General features: G+C 49.4%; 1 protein-coding gene across 2 annotated transcripts; it reads right to left on the minus strand.

The window, feature by feature from the left end:
* Positions 1–550: 550 nt before the first annotated feature.
* LOC123644520 (cytochrome P450 11B2, mitochondrial-like) lies at positions 551–6103 on the minus strand. Of its 2 annotated transcripts, XM_045560657.1 has the most exons (9): positions 5865–6103; positions 5299–5454; positions 3272–3471; positions 2950–3153; positions 2500–2657; positions 2011–2177; positions 1519–1597; positions 1228–1425; positions 551–664 (listed from the first exon to the last, which is right to left on the minus strand). In XM_045560657.1, exons 1-9 carry the CDS (start codon positions 6101–6103, stop codon positions 551–553), a joined length of 1515 nt encoding a protein of 504 aa, XP_045416613.1. The 2 variants fall into 2 exon arrangements, with proteins under 2 accessions (XP_045416613.1, XP_045416614.1); XM_045560658.1 differs by lacking the exon at positions 1228–1425.
* Positions 6104–17350: the final 11247 nt, after the last annotated feature.

Here is a 17350-nt window from a genome sequence, read left to right on the forward strand (position 1 = left end):
CAGGGGACACAGCAGAAGTGGTAGCTGGAAAATAACAACAGAACAGCTTGTACACAACAGGTCAAGTCCAGACAAGAGCGTTCCAGGCCAAGAGCACAGCATGTGCAATGACAAGGAAGCAGGAATGGGAACACACATGAATGGCTCCTGCAAGAGGCAGGGACAGGAGTACAGGGAGTATGTGACACCAGACAGGAGTTCAGATCCTGAATCTGAGGGCCCTTGGATGGCCATGTGAGGAGCCTGGAGCTAGTCCTAGGGGGGATGTGGACAAAGCACTCAAGGGATACTGCCTGCTGGAGAAGGAGCCAAGTCGGGCAATGGACAAGGCCAGGTCCTGCCAGCAAGAGAGTCCCAGCTGTGCTCTGACATTGCTGCATAGCCTGGCAAGCCCTAGCCCTGGAGGGCCTTGGGTGTTCCATGTGAGCAAGGGCCAGCTGGACAGAGGTGTGGCACAGTACATAGTGCCCACGGAGAGAAGAGGGGTGGCCTGGGGCCATGGCAGAGGGGCACTGGTGGCAAGGCTGGGACCCTTGGTGCAGAGGCATGACTAGCTGATGGCCCTGAAAGTAAGTGCAGGGAAGGTGCTGGGCATCAACATGAAGCGGTACACCATCTTTATATCCTCTTGGTTTAGTGTCTCCACCAGGAAGTTTTTCAGCACCTAGGACAAAAGCTGCGTTTCCATCTGGTCTAGTCAGCTGCCCAAGGACCTGGCCCAGCCTCCACCCACTCTCCCAGGTGAGGCACATGCTACAGGAGAAGAGCAGCCTGTGGTCCCAACCACTGCCTGCCAGTTAGCCCAGACCTGCCCCACTCAGCCCAGCCCAGGCCCCCCTTAACCTGCACAGGCCCCTCCCCAGCCCACAAGGCCCCGCCCTGCACCCCACCCCTCCCAGGGCCCACTCCACTCTGCTCCCTCCCCCCCACCACCCCCTCCACGCCAGACCCGGGCCCCGGACCCCACCCACCACCCCCCCACTCCTCCCCACCCCTCGCCTGAACAATCAGGCCAAGCCCAGGGCTTAACCAGGCCAGGCCCTTCCCCAACATGCAAGGCCCTGCCCCTCCACAACATGAGACCCCCATCAGGTCACCCTTCAACCCAGACGTGCCCCACCGCACCCCCATCAGGCCCCGCACTCGCCAGGCCCTGCCCAATGGAGGCTACAACCAATCCAGGCCCCACCCCACCATGCTCCCACCTCGCCCCACAGGGCCACTCACGTGGTGCAGCAGGAGCAGCATCTCCACCTCTGCCAGGCGCCGTCCCAGGCATTGGCGCACACCAAAGCCAAAGGCCACGTGGCGGAAGTTTGTGCTGGAATCCTTGACCTCTAGCCAGCGCTGGGGCTCATAGCGCTCTGGCCTCGGGAAGGAGGCAGAGTGGCGACCCAGCGAATGGAGGAACACCTGGACCAGTGTCTACGGACAGGACAGTGCGGAGGGAGAGGTCAGCTGCACCGTCAGGGAATGTGGCCGGGGGCTCTACTGGAGGGGCGGTGGGGGCGCACTCACCCCAGCTGGGATATGGTAGTTCTGCAGCACCATGTCTGAGGGCAGGAGTCGCTCCAGGATGAGGCCCACCGGGTAGAGCCTGAGGTGGGGGCATCAGTAGTGGTCTCAGCATTGACAAGCCCCCTCCTGTGCCCCCTGCAGCCTTCCTACCAAGACCCCCAGAGGTCCCAGACCCATGGGAAGCTCAGACCATGAAGAAGTGCTTCCTTGCACCTGCTGAGCTCAGCCAAACCTGTCCCCGACCAGAGTGGCCCCGAGCCGAGGAGGATGCGCCCAAAGTCGGCCCCCAGGATAGTGACAGGGATTCCAGAGGAAGGAAGGGACCCCCTCCTTCGAGGGAGGAAAGGAGGTGCAGCAGGAATGGGTCTCGAGGCAAGGCTGCTTATCAGCCCCATTTTCTGGCTGCCACCCCCAGTGGGCACTGCTCTCCAGCAAGGGGCGGGGCACCTGGGCAGGGGCGGGGCATCTGGGGAGGAGTCAGCCGGCACCTACCTCAGGGTCTCCTTGAGGGCGGCCCGCAGCAGGGGCAGCTCCACCAATGCCCTCTGGGGATTGTCAGTGATGGCGGCCTGGGCTGCCAGGCTCTCCTGGCGAAGGGCCTGCTGCACGTCGGGGTTGCGAGCCAGCTCAAAGAGTGTCATCAGCAAGGGGAAGGAGGTCTGCAGGAGCCACGTGCACGAGGCTCAGACCTTGGCACCCGCAGGACCTCCTCCCTCAGGGTGCCCCTCCCAGGAGGGTCAGGGGTGTGATCCTAATGCCCTCTGGACCCCTTTCCCTGAGTCCTCCAGAGAAAGGGGACCCCATCCCAACCAAGGCCACATACAAATCTTGTCATCACTTCCGAAGCTGAGGCATGGGCTGAGGGTGAGTTGAGGAATGTGGGAGGCAGAGCCTGGGGCTGACAGGTGGCATCAGAGGCCACTGCCTGGGAGGTAGTGTGGGCGTCACGCTGTCTGGGGTGGGGCTGGTTGTTGCCCTGACCGTGTCCGTGCTCCCCGCAATGAGGTCCATGGCATTGGCCTTGAGGGCATCTAGTGACAAGTCTCCATGCAACAACAGCCCTGCTAGGACACTGCTACAGTGTTGAGGAGGGCAGCCACCTGCCAGCTCAAGATAGACTTTCTGGATGCAATTGTCACCTGCAGGACAAGGAAGAATCAGCCCTCCAGCCGTGGAGCTGGGAAGCACCTCTTCTTTGCCCTCCTCCTACACACCCTGCCCCCAACAGCCCCAAGTTTCCCTGCCCCCACCCCATGACCTCTGGATCAGTCCAGTCCAGCCCCTGCCTCGCCCCCAACTCTCTTTGACAAGACATGGAGGAAGCCATAGCTCTTTTATGTGGCCTCTGCTCTCCCCTGGTCTGTGGAGAATGGACAACTGGGCCACCACAGTGTCCCTGCCATGTGGCACTGTCAGGTCCTTGGCCCTTACCATACTGGAAGATGTAGTCCCAGGCCTCAAAATGCTCCTCCCACGTCTTGGTGCTGGTCCAGCGGGACAGGCTCCTGGGCACGAACATGAGCTGTACGGTGGATTTGAACATGGCCTCCAGGGCATGAGTGAACTTCAGGCTGGCAGGGCTGGGGTTACTGCCCAGGAGGCCCAGTCGCTCTCCAAAAAGTGCTGAGCTGCTGGCTGCAGGGAGAATGGCACTGCTGAGCCAAAGGCAGCCTTGTGACTCCCAGCTGCCTCCCACCAGCACCCCCTGCCCCATTCCTGGTCTACTCCAAAGTTCTTCCACCTGACCCCACACCTTCTATGGTGTAGTAGAAGATGCTGGGCTGGATGTCCAGGGTCAGGCTGCCCCGGGCATTCTGTAGCACCTTCTCCTTCAGGGCCTGGGAGAAATCCCTTGCCACCATATCCACCCTGGGAATATACTTCTGGACGGCCTTTGGTGATAGCACATATGGGTTTAGCCGCAATCGGTTGAACCGCCATTCGGGCCCGTTCCTACAGAGCAGAGACCAGAGCTGTGGGGTTGCCCCAAGCAAACAGCCAGCCCCAACCCTGTGTCCCACCTTCCTTGTCCCCAAAGGGAATGGGCAGGGCAGGCTGCTGACTGGGGCCCTTGAGGCAGGCTGCCTGCATTGCTGTTCTCCCTACAGTATTTCCTCTCTGAGCAGCCTCCAGGTGCTGGGCCGCAGGCCACTCAGGGAGACAGTGGCTTCTGCCTGAACCTGCTGCGGAGGTTCATGGAGTTCATTCCAGTGAACTTCCACGCCCCAGTCCTGGCACACAGGTCACCCATGCAGCCCTCCCTGGGTGAGGAGGTCTTTTCTCTGGGGAGGAGGTTGCCCCTCCTGTCATGCATTGCCCCGTCACACACACGGTGCCCCAGAGGGGACCAGCCCTGGCTCACCTCTCATCTCCCCACCCTTCCCCTCCTGAGCGTGCTGCCTCTGTGCCCGCAGCATCTGCCTGTTTCTGTGAAGTGTCTCCATCTTCTGTAGGGCAGAAACCAAACTGTATCTCTCAGGATATCCTTGAGACAGAGCCAAGAGCACAAGGGGGCTGATGGTTGTCCTCCAGGGAATGTTGGGCAGGAAGTTGCCCTCTCAGCCACATTCATGCAAAAGCACCTTGATTTTTCTATGGTTATCTGCTTGTAGGGATTGACAATGACACTGGTATTCGCAATGTGTGTGTGCATGCAGACACTCAATACATGTGTGTGCAAACACATAAAAATATACAAATCACAAGGGCACAAACATACACAACATGCTTACAAACGTGAACACAAAGACACACAAGCCCATACGATTCACATCACTGAAAATGCACACACACACATGCACACACACAAGACAGCATACATATACACATGCACACTCACACAGAGACAAGCATTTATGCACCCACATACAAACACACACACACACACACACACACACACACACACACACACACACACACGCAAGCAGGCCGCTGCCTTCAGATATGCACATGTACCCTTCCCAGCCTTCTCCTGGAACTGTCCTTCCTGGGTCCTCACTCCCTCCCAGATGCCCCCAGGTAAGGGCCCCACTCAGGGGCTCTATTTACCTAAGCCCCACTATTCCCAAGAGACTCCACTTCCCCACAGGGAGTGTGGTGGCTGTCAACTGTCTGACGTCCCTCCTTCAGGCCCTCCTCCTGTCCTCAGGGCACCCTGTGTGCAGCTGATGGACTCCAAGCACCCTCTTCTCCCTGCCTACCCGACCAGGGGTGCTGCTCTGTCCATGGGTCATGAGACACCCTCCAGGACAATGGCCCCACCCAGTGCTTCGCTCCCGGGAAGACAGGAGCCAGCAACCGCCTGCACCCATCCCCATCTGCCTCATGCCCGGGACCGGCTCCCCAGCGCAAAGGTTTGCCTGAGCTCCAGGAGCCAAGGGCACCCTGGGGGCACAGGGAGCACCCTGGTGGACAGCAGGCTCCGGCACATGCTCACTGTGACCTGGGCCAGCGACCCTCCATCTCAGGGCCTCAGTTCCTGACCTGTACACAGGAGAGCCACCGACTTGGCAGAGCAAGCAGCCACCAAGGCTGCGCAGCGGGCGCTTCCTAATGCAAGTGCTCATTGTTCTCCCTCCTCTCATGTGCAAAGTGCCCTGTGCATGTCTCTACCACTGCCCTGCTTCCCCCCAGCCTCTGGGAAGACAGGACCCCGCAGGCCGCCACTCCTCAGCACCTGGTGGTCACCCTGAGGCCCCAGGCAGGGGTGATTTGGGCCTTCTCTGTCTCACCTCCTCTGTGTCCAGACTTCCCATCCCCCCATCCCCGCTCGCCCCTCACAGCAAGAACACGCCACATTTGTGCCCTCGGTGTTGTCTGTAGGCCAGCCAGGGCTCCAGGAGCATCCGGCGGGGGTGCAGAGTCTCCACCTGCTGCAGCCTCTCCACGTCCTCCGGTAGCATCACAGACACCGTCCGTGTTCCTCCTATGTCATACCTATGGGACAAAGCACTGAGCCCCGCTGGCCAGGGCCATGGCCTCCCCTGGGCCCCGCTCTGCAAAACCAGTCCAGACTGTCCCTTATCTGACCTTTCCCTTCTCCTGGACCAGTGGTTTCACGGCAGGAAGTCCCTCCTGCTGTCTACCTGAAACCTCGCCAACTTGAGTGCTTCTGAGTTCTGGGCTCTTAGCATGAGCCGTGCTTTGCTCTCTCCTCATGAAGAGCCATGGTGTCCACTGAAAGACGCTGACCGGCACCCACTGTGCTCCCTCCCCGTCTTCCAAAGGATGCAGAGCACGAGGGCCCGGCTGGGAAATGGCAGTGCTGTGTGTCTGGTAAGGGCCTTGGTAGCCAGCAGGGGTGGAAGATTCTGGGTGTTCTCAGCGAGGGGTAGGGAGGGCTTTACCTGAAAATGGGCCCCAGCTCCTGGAAGTTCTGATGCATCTCCAGGTGAAGGTTCTCATAGCCCTGCTCCTTCCAGATCTGCAGTGTCCTCATCCAGTTGTTGCTGTGACTCTGGGGTATGGCTTCGAAGGGCAGCACCGCCTTGGGCGCCAGAGCAGCTCTGGTGCCCAGTGCCCGTGGCCCTCGCAGAGACAGCCAGGACCCTGCCATCCACACATCGGCCTTTGCCCTGAATGCCATTCCGATGCTCCTCTACCCTGTGCCCAAATCCTTTTATCTCTCCTGGGGACCTGAACTGGCAGATGGATCACGTCATGGAAGAAACTGTCCCTGGATCTGCCTGAGAAACGCGGGGCAGAGGTCACGGCCAGAGCGAGGTCTAGATTGGGGGTGCACGGGGGTGGAATCTGACGAAGAGGCCTCTCTCTCCTCCTCCACTGCTGGGAAAGAGGGGATGGGGCTCTTATCTTATCAAAGATCCTTGGATTATTTATCTCCTGGCAAGATCCAGGGCAGGAATAAGGGAAGAAGAGTTTGCGTTCACTGAATTAACCCACTCATAGTGCCGTGTGCTGTTCTCCAGGCCTTATGCTGGGTGCATGCAGTGGAGGCATGAAGCAGGCCCATTACCATGAGGGGCACAGCCCTGGGGGCAATTCAGTGAGTGCAGGGTACAATTTTGGGGGGAGGGAGGTTCCCTGCATGTCCCAGGCCCGGTCTTGGCTGGCCTTGAGGTTCCCTGCATGTCCCAGGCCTGGTCTTGGCTGGCCTTGCTGGTCCAGCTAAGCAGCAGGCCACAGCCAGGGGACATTGGCCTGGAGCGGCTGGAGGTGCTGGGAGCCAGCTCAGGCTGAAAGGCAAGAGTGCTCTTGCCCTGGTCCAAGCTTGTCTGTGCAGGGTCCTGTGCCAACTGCTCATGTCCCCCTTTTCATCCTACAGCACGAGGCCCATGGCTCAGGTTCATAGCTCAGAGCAAGAAGAGGCCATAGAGTCTGACTTGGGGGCACTGTCAGGGGCCCCGCTGTCCTGTGAACTCTCTCTGGCAGACACATGGCCAGGGCTGTCCCTTGGGGGAACAGGCTGGCCTCACCTGGCACTGCCTTTCAGCCTCCCCTTCGAAAGATGCTTACTGCACATCTACTTGGGGCAGGCACCTGCCCGGGAAAGAAAACAGGGCTCCTGATGCCCTGGGGATGGGCCCTGGGAATGCTAACGCAGGCAGAGCCCTACACAGACATGCTCAGCCAAAGGTAAATGGTGACAGACAGCAGGGGGGTGATCGTGGGCTGGGGGGTGGGGAGCCACAAACTACACGGGACGGCGGAGTCCCTTCGCATGGCTCCTCACAAGCATTACAGTGTGTGTGCGAATCCAACCATCTCGCAGGTCAAATAGCCAACGAGATCCAGTCAGGGAAAATGCAAGTGTTCGTTGTCATACACTAAGAAAAAATACAGATCGCTGTCTGGAGAGGTCCAGTCCCCTTGGGAGATGCCACCTTACCGCAGGCACAGCTTAGCAAGCATCAGGGAGGAGGTACTGATCATTTTGTCATTGGCTGTAGCACCGCGGATTCTTTGTAGGGCAAGTAGAGCAGTTTGAGCTGCCTGGTGTGCAGCTGATCGGCTTCATTTCAAGTGAATCGGATGACAAGGACATCAAAAACTTACACTTTGCCTCTTGTTTATGAGTAGCGCCAGTGTTGTGGGGAAATCGGATGACCTAAGTTTTGGCTGTGCTCATGGGAGGCTGGCCTTGAGGTGTGTTTTCACTGTGCCTCCACATTCCCTGTATTCTTGCAGCTCCCACATTAACTCGTTACACCTGGAGGGGAAGGGCCGAGAGGGAGCCTCTGGGCTGCGTGGAGGAGGAGCTGTGGAGGGGAATTTCAGCTGGACCCGCGGGGGAAGGAGGAGGCTGCCCCTGTGCGGTTGGAAGGGAAGGGGCTTCCACACTGAGGGGACGGGACAGTGCCTGGCGGGAGTGGGCAGCAAGGCCACAGAGGGCTGGGCTGGGAGGGCGGGTGCAGGCCAGAGGGAGGGTGTTGTGAGGGTTTTAGCAGGGGAGGGCCACAATTTAATAATTTTTAAATCAAGTCCCTCTTCCACATGTCCTTGAGGAAAGCCTTCAGCAGTGGGTGGTACGTCAGCTGTGGCTGGGCCCTGAGCATGGCTGACACAGAAGAGTGATATAGCCTTTCTGTGTGCCTTCATCAGCCCCAGATGGTGTAAGAGCTGTGCCTCAGTGGGTGGATGTAGGCAGGCAGCCTGTCCTTGGCTGTTGGTGCAGTCATCACTGCCATGCTGGACACTGCTGTACGGTCCATGCCTGCCTGCGCTATCTGCCCTGCAGCTTCTGCAAGGCGGCAAGACTCTCTGAGCAGCCCCCAAGGGCAGCCCACGAGCAAGAAGGACTCTGTGTGGAGCAAGTTTTCCTTCTGTAGTTTTACAGTTGTCTTCCCTGCTGGGCCATGACCTGACCAGGTACCCTCTGGAGTTCACACGGGGCCTACACTCAGTCAGCGTTTCTTGGAGGAACAAACACATGATTTCATCCTGATGATGAACAACCCTCGTGTGCAGATGCCACCTGCTTCCAGTGCACTGTACCCCTCCCCCCTGGATTCTTGGGTGCCGTGGAGACTGTAGTAGTCTGCGTAGGAACTAAGGGCATCTTCCCACCTCTGCGCCTTTGCTGACCCTGACTGGCCACCAGGATCCTCTCCTACCCCTGTGACTCTGAGCCTCAGTTATTGGGGTCCATTCACCCTGTTGCCCTCCACTTTGAAAGTGCTCAGCTCACTACCAGGCTCAGGCAGTGAGTAAATCTCCCCTCCATTAGACTATCTTGGGTCACCTTTGCCACAGAGTTTCTCAAGCTGTAGTGGAATAACAACGTCTGGACAGTCTGTCAAAACGCACATGACCACGCTCCACCTCAGAAAAGATGCTGGGCTGGGCCAGGGTGAGATCCCAGCAACATGAAGATGTATCAATCCCCCAAAAATGATTCTGATGCAGGCAGCTTTCCCATTGCACTTTTCTCTCTACCTCTGGCTGGACACTGCAGGGGACAGCCAGAAGGCTGTGCAGCTTCAGAGAATTATGGAAAGTGGAACACTTCTATGTAGGCTGGGGATGAGGTGGAGCAATGCCAGGAAAGAGAAAACCATGGGCAGCGGGCAGGGTGGGCCCATGGAAGAAGAGCAAAGTACACACAGGCACAGCTCAGGGACACAGTGAGATGGAGTGTGCCCGTGGGCAGGGACGGACACTTTATTCAGGAGACAATCCTTAGCTGAGTCAAAGGTGGAAGTTGGGACTGCAAGATGGAGGGGCTGTCAGGCAAGGGGATGAGGAGGACAGACACCGATGGAGAACAAACTGCACACGAATACCCCTCCTGTTCCTTCACAGCCTGAGGACGGAAGGCCCTCACCTGCACTGTGTATTTTCCCAGGCCCTTCTCACCTGCTGTATTTTCTGGGCCTGCTCCCCTGGCTTCCCCCAAAAACCCTCAATAAAATACTAGGAAACGGCATCCAGCAATATATGGAAAGAATTATAAGCATGGACAAGTGTATTTATCTCAGGAATAAAACATTGGTTTAACATCCAAAAATCAATTATTGTAATATATTGCCTCCATAGAATGAAAAACAAAAATCACATTCTTGTCTCCATAAATGCAGAAAGTGCATCTGACAAAAGCTAACACCATTTTCATGATGAAAATACTGAACCAACTACAAGTAGAAAGAAACTTCTTCAACTTGGTAAAGGATATCTATGAAAACTCCACAACTAACCTCATGCTTAATGGTGAAACCCTGGCTGCTTTCCTCCGCAGTTAGATCCGGAGCAAGATGCCTGTTCTCACCACTGCTAATCAACATTGTATTGGAGGTTCCAGCCAGAACAAGCAGGCAATAAAAATAAATAGAAGTCCTCCTGACGGGAAAAGAAGTGAAACTGTCTCTATTCACAGATCACATGACTTTGTATATAGACTATCCTAACAAATCCACTAAAAAAGTATCATGTCTAATAAAGCAGTTCTGTAGGATTTGAGGGTATGAGATCAATATACAAAAATCATTTGTATTTTTCTACGCTGTAATGAAGAATATGAAAATGGAATTAAAAAACAAATCCATATACAGTAGCATCAGAAACAATAGAATACTTAGGAATAAACTTAACAAAACAAGTTCAAAACTTATACTCCGAAAAATACAGATCATTGTTGAAAGAAATTAAAGAAGATCTAAATAATTAAAAAAGTGTTCACTCTGGGAGGCCAAGGTAAGACGATCGCTTGAGCTCAGGAGTCTGAGACCAGCCTGAACAAGAGTGAGACCCCATCTCTACTAAAAATAGACAAAAATAGCTGGGAAACTAAAATTAGAAACAAACAATTAGCCGGGTGTGGTGGCAAGTGCCTGTAGTCCCAGCTACTTGGGAGGCTGAGGCAGGAGGATCGCTTGAGCCCAGGAGTTTGAGGTTGCTGTGAGCTAGGCTGATGCCACAGCACTTTAGCCCAGGCAACAGAGTGAGACTCTGTCTCAAAAAAAAAAAAAAAGAGTTACTGGCAGTTGATGTGAACACCTCAGTTCTTGTCTCCTCATGATCAAAGAATGAAAGCAAGAGACACAAAAATTTAAATCAGCGAGCAAAGAAGTTTATTAGTAAGCAAGAGTACACTTTTAAAGGGGTAGGAGTGGGCACACGTTCAAACAAACAGTGGCCCTGGGGTTTCTATGTCATCCCTTTCTCTCCTGCTGGCCTCTCCTCCTTTGTGATGTTGTCTCTTCCACTTTTTGTCTTGCTCCATGGGGATGCTGTCTCCTTCCTGGCACTGGGCAGAGGAGTTTTTCACCTTATGTGGTTAGGCCCAGATGTGTCCTGGAACCCACCCAAAGCCCCTCGTGGGGGAGGGGAACCTCAATGTCGTATAATGTGCCCTGTGTTGTTTCTGTTGTGTTTTTTGTGACACTTTATGTGACCCTTATCTCGCTATTGTTACAGTATGTTCTCTTACTCAGCATTCCCTTTGTTTGTTCATACTGCCCATTCCATACTTCCTCTGCTCATGTCTTACTTTCCTACCTATGCTAACAAAAGCATCCCATGTTCACGGGTCAGAAGACCTACTACTGCTGAGATGATAATGTTCCTCAAACAGATGTACAGAGTCAATGCAGTGCCTATGAGAATCTCAGCTGATTTCTTGTAGAAAGTGACAAGCCGATTCTAAAATTCACATGGATTTGCAAGGGACCCACAACTGCCAAAATAATCTTGAAAAACAACAAAGCAGGAAGACTCACATTTGCCAGTTTCAAAACTTACTACACAGTAACAAGAATCAAGGCAAGGCAGTACTGGCACAAGGACAGACATACAGATCAGTGGGACAGAACTGGAAGTCCAGGAATAAAACCATACATCTGTGCTCAACTCATTTTTGACAAAGGTGCCAAGACCATCCAATGGGGATGGAATAGTCTTTCCAATACAAGATTCATCCCAGGGATGCAAGGATGGCTCAACATATGCAAATCAATAGACGGGCTACATCCCATTAAATGAACCAAAGAACAAAAACCATATGATCATTTCAATAGATGCTGAAAAAGCATTTGATAAAATTCAACATCCCTTTTTGATGAAAACCCTCAACAAACTGGATGTAGCAGGAACATACCTCAAAATAACAAGGGCCATATTTGACAAATCCACAGCTAACATCTTGCTGAATGGGGAAAAAAACGAAAGCCTTTCCCCTAAGATCTGGAGCAAGACAAGGATGTCCATTTTCACCACTTTTATTCAACATAATACTGGAAGTCCTGGCCAGAGCCATTGGGCAAAAGAGAGAAATAAAGGACATCCAAATTGAGAAGGAAGAAGTCAAATTATCCTTGTTCTCAGAAGACATCATCTTATACTTACGAAAACCTAAAGACTCCACCAGAAAACTCTTAGAACCGATAAATGAATTCCATAAAACTGCAGGATACAAATCAACATACAAAACTCAGTAGCACTTGTATACACCAACAGTGAACAATCTTAAAAACAAATCAAGAAAGCAATCTCATTTACAATAGCTACATAAAACAGAAAATACTTAGGAATCAATTTAACTAAAGTGAAAGAGCTATACAAGGAAAACTATAAAACATCGATGAAAGAAATTGAAGAGGACACAAAAAAATGAAAAGATATTCCATGCTCACAGATTCGAAGAATTAACATTGTTAAAATGACAATTCTAGGCTGGCCATGGTGACTCACCCCTATAATCCCAGCACTTTGAGAGGCTAAGGTGGGAGGATCACTTGAGGCCAGGAGTTCGAGACCAGTATGGGCAACATAGTGAGACCCCATCTCTAAAAACAAATTAGCCCAGTGTGGTGGCAAGTGCCTATAGTCCTAACTACTTCTGACAGTGAGGCTGGAGGATCGCTTGAGCCTAGGAATTTAAGGCTGCAGTGAGCTATGATTGTGTCACTGCACTCTGGCCTAGGTGACAGAGGAAGATCTCATTTCAAAAAAAAAAAAAAGAGTCAATTCTACTCAAAGCAATTGACAGATTCAGTGCAATCTCTATCAACATACCAGTGACATTCTTCAAAGAAGTAGGAAAAAAAATCCTAAAATTTATATGGAACCATAACAAAAGCAATCCTGAGCCAAAAGAACCAAGCTCGGCAGGGCGCGGTGGCTCACGCCTATAATCCTAGCACTCTGGGAGGCCGAGGTGGGAGGATTGCTTGAGCTCAAGAGTTCGAGACCTTGCTCTGAGCAAGAGTGAGACTATCTCTACTAAAAATAGAAAACTTAGCGGGGCATCATGGCACATGCCTGTAGTCCCAGCTACTCAGGAAGCTGAGGCAGGAGGATCACTTGAGCAGAGGAGTTTGAGGTTTCAGTGAGCTATGAGAACACCACTGCACTCTACCCAGGGCAACAGAGTGACACTCTGTCTCAAAAAATTAAAAAAGAAAAAAGAAAAGAAGAAAGTCAGAGGCATCCTACTATCTGACTTCAAAACATATCACAAAGATATAGTCACCAAATCAGCATGGTACTATCATTAAAACAGACACACAGACCAGTGGAACAGAATAGAGAACCCAGATATAAAATAAATAAATTTTATATAAAATTCAATAAAGTGTGCTGGGAAAACTGAAAATCCATATACAGAAGAATGAAACTAGACTCCTATCTCTTAACATATACAAAAATCAAATCAAAATGGATTAAGACTTAAATCTATGACCTGAAACTATGAAACCAGTGTTGGGGAAACACTTCAGGACTTGGTCTGGGCAAAGATTTTTTGGATAATACCTCAAAAGCACAGGCAACCAAAGCGAAAATCGACAAACGGGATCACATCAACAGTTAAGGAAACTGCACAGTTAAGGAAACAACAAAGAGACAACCCAAAGAATGGGAGAAAATCCTTGAAAACTCTTTATCTGACAAATGATTAATAACCAGAATGTGTAAGGAGCTCAAACAACTCAATAGGAAAAAAAAATCAAATAATCTGATTTTAAAATGGGCAAAAGATCTGAATAGACATTTCTCAAAAGAACACAAATGGCCAATAAGTATATGAAAAAGTGCTCAACATCACTAATCATCAGAGAAATGCAAATCAAAACCACACTGCAATATCATCTCACCCTAGTTAAAATGGCTTTTATTAAAAAAAAAAAGGACAGACAATAACAGATGCAGGTGAGGATGTGCAGAAGGGGGAACCCTCATACACTGTTGGTGGGAATGCAAATTCATACAGCCACTATGGAAAACAGTATGGACTAAAAAACTAAAAATAGAAAACAGTATGGACTAAAAAACTAAAAATAGAACTACCATATGATCCAGCAATCCCACTGCCGGGTATATACCCAAAAGAGAAGAAATCAATAAATCAAAGAGGTATCTGCACTCCCATGTTTACTGCAGCACTATTCACAATAACCAAAACATGGAATCAATTTAAATGCCCACAGATGAATGAATGGATAAAGAAAATATGGTATATATACACAATGGAATATTATTCAGCAATAAAGAAAAATGGAATTCTGTCATTTGCACCAAACATGGATGAAACTGGAGTTATGTGAAGTGAAATAAGCCAGGCACAGAAAGACAAATATCTCACGTTCTCACTCATATGTGGGAGCTAAAAAAAAGTGGCTCTCATGGAGGTAGAGAGCAGAATGAGGGTTACCAGAGGCCAGGAGGGGGAGGGGGAGGGGTGGGAAAGGAGAAGGGGGAGGAGGAGGGGGTGATGAAGCCAGGTTAATTAATGGGTACAAACATACAGTCTGATAGAAGAAATAAGACCTAGTATTTAATAGAACAGTAGGATGACTATCTTTTACAAGAATCTATTGTATATTTCAAATAGCAAGAGGAGAATAATTCAAATGTTTCTAGCATAAAGAAATGACAAGGTTATGGATATCTCAATTACACAGATTTGATCTTTACAAATTATACAAATGTATTAAATTATCACATATACCTCAAAAATATATACATCTATTATATGTCGATAAAATTATCAAAAGAAAACATGTCCACACAAAAAAGTTTACATGTTTATAGTAGCATTATTCATAACAGTCAAAGGTGGAAACAACCCAACTATCAACTGATGAATGAATCAACAAAATGTGGCATAGTCATCAATGAAATATTATTCAGCCATAAAAGTGAAGTACTAACACATGTTATAACATGGATGAACCTTTGAAAACATCATGCCAAGTTAAAGAAGTCAGTTACAAAAGACCATGTAGAATCTGACTCCATTCATATAAAATGTCCAGAACGTTGAAATCTATAGAGACAGAAAGGACAACAGTGGCTGCCTAGTAATGGGGGGATGAGCCTGGGTAGTGTAGGAGGGTGATTGCTAATGGGTATGGCGTTTTTTGCAGGCGGTGGGCAGGGGTGTTGTAAATACTCTAAAATTTACTCTGGTAATGACTGAAGTACCTGTGAATATACTAAAACTTATTGAATCGTGCACATTAAATTGGTGAGTTGTATGGTATGGGAATTATATCTCAATAAAGCCACTAAAATTAATAAATAAATTAACAAACAAAAAAAGGAATGAAGTACTGATACATCGTACTGATGATCTTTGAAAACATTATGCCACCTAAAAGACGCCAGGCTCAAAAGGCCAAATGTGGTATATTATTTCTACAAAATGTTCAGGGTGATGGATAATTTTATGGTCAACTTAGCTAAGCTATGGCTGTTTGGTCTAAATCAGTCTAAATGTTGCTGTGAAGATAATTTTTAGATGTGATTAACTTTTCAATCAGTAGACTTTAAGTAAAGCAGATCACCCTCCATAATGTGGGGGGACCTCATCCAATCAGCTGACAGTGTAAGAGCAAACACTGAGGTTCCCCGAAGTGGAAAGAATTCTCTCCACGAGACTGCAACATACACACTCTGCCTGAATTTCCAGCCTGCTGCCTTGCGGAATTAGGAGTCAAGGCTGTAACATCCGTTCTTACCTGAATTTCCAGCCTCCTGGCGCACCCTACAGATTTCAGACTCGCCTACACCAACGACTGCATGAGCCAATTTCTTAAGATAAATCTCTCTCAGTCTCTCCGGGGGGGGGGGGGGGTGTGCATGTGCACGCATGCCTAATTGGTACTAGTTCTCTGGAGAAACCTCCCTGATACATCAACCACAGGCAAATCCATACAGACTGCACATTAGACTACATTAGTTGCTGCTCGAACCCGTAGGAAGGAAAAGTGGAGAGTCACTGTTTATTTAGTGTGAGTTTCTTTGGGGGGTATAAAATGTTCTAGAATTAGTGGTGATGCTTGCACAACATGATGAATGTAATGAATACATTATAGATGTGTTCATACCTTATGTATGTACACATTATGTGTACATACATATATATCATGTACATTATAAATACATGAATGCATGAATGTAAACACTGAATTATACCATTCAAATAGTTAAAATGGTGAGTTTTATGTTATGTGACTTTGTTCTCTATAATTTAAAAATAGGCTGATTGAGTTAAAGAAAAAGGAGGGAGAAGGGACCAAAGAGGGTCTTAATTTTATATTCCCTTGTGTCTTTTTTCTGGTACCCCACCAGGGATGCAATGAGAGGGACAGTCAACAGCTGGCTTTAGGGCCATTTTGACCATTTTAAAGGGCATAATTCAGTGTTTTTTTTTAGTACATTCACATTGTTGTGCAACCATCACTACTATCTAATTCCAGAACATTTTGGGCCCGAAAGGAATCCCACACTAAATAACCAGTCACTCCTGAAATGTTAGTATCTGGGGAAACATTCCGTTGCTGGTATGAAGCCGGGTGCTGTCCTGAGAGACAACGGCCCGTCCTGCAGAAAGTCTGACCCACACAAGGGCACTCAGCAAAAGTCACTAAGGTCATTCCCCGATGATCCACGTGTCACCTCATCGCCAAGCACCCTCCCTGCTTCCATCACCCCTTGCCCTAAGAACGGAAAAGGATGGTCAGAGTCTCAGGTGGCCTTCGGTACCTATGGGCTGAGCACAGTGGGGACCTCTCTTTCAGCCAACATATAGATGATCCCCAAACCATTTTGCCTTTTGATTAATATAATCTCTGTATGGTAACATAGAAAGATGTTTTTGGTATACTTGCATGATGAATACGTAGCCCACAATGTCTAAGGGAGAAAAATCAGGTCAAATATAGTGATGTGTCACAGATGACATTTGGGTCAATGATGAACTGCATATACAATGGTGGACCCATAAGATTATAACAGAGCTGAAAAATTCCTATCGCCTAGTGACATCGTAGCTTTTGCAATGTCATAGCACACGTTACTCGTGTGTTTGTGGTGTAAACCAACCTACTGCGCTGCCAATCACGTTAAAGTATAGCACATATAATTATATACAGTATATAATACTTGATAATAAACAACCACATTACTGGTTTACAGATTTACTATACCATACTTTTATTGTTATTTTAGAGTGTACTCCTTCTATTTATATTTTTTTAAAGTGACATTTAAAAACCTTTAACACAGGCTCAGGCAAGCCCTCCAGGAAGTATCTAGAAGGCATAATGATAATAGAAGATGACAGCTCCATGTGATGTTGCCCCTGAAGACCTCTTGGGCCAAGACATTGGGGTGGAAGCCAGTGATACGGATGATCCTGACCGTGTGTGGGCCTAGCTTGATGTGTGCGTTTGTGTCTTAATTTCCAACAAAAATGGTTAAAAATTAAAAAATAAACTAAAAATGTTTTAAATAGAAAAAAGCTTGTAAAGTAAGGAAATATTTTTGTATTGTTGTACAATGTGTCTGTGTTTTAAGCTAAGTGTTACTAAGAGTCAAAAGTTTTTTAAAATGAAAAACTTTATAAAGTAGAAACATTATAGTAAGCTAAGGTTAA

Source organism: Lemur catta, chromosome 9 (genome assembly GCF_020740605.2).
Source record: "Lemur catta isolate mLemCat1 chromosome 9, mLemCat1.pri, whole genome shotgun sequence".
Classification (NCBI taxonomy): Eukaryota; Metazoa; Chordata; class Mammalia; order Primates; family Lemuridae; genus Lemur; species Lemur catta.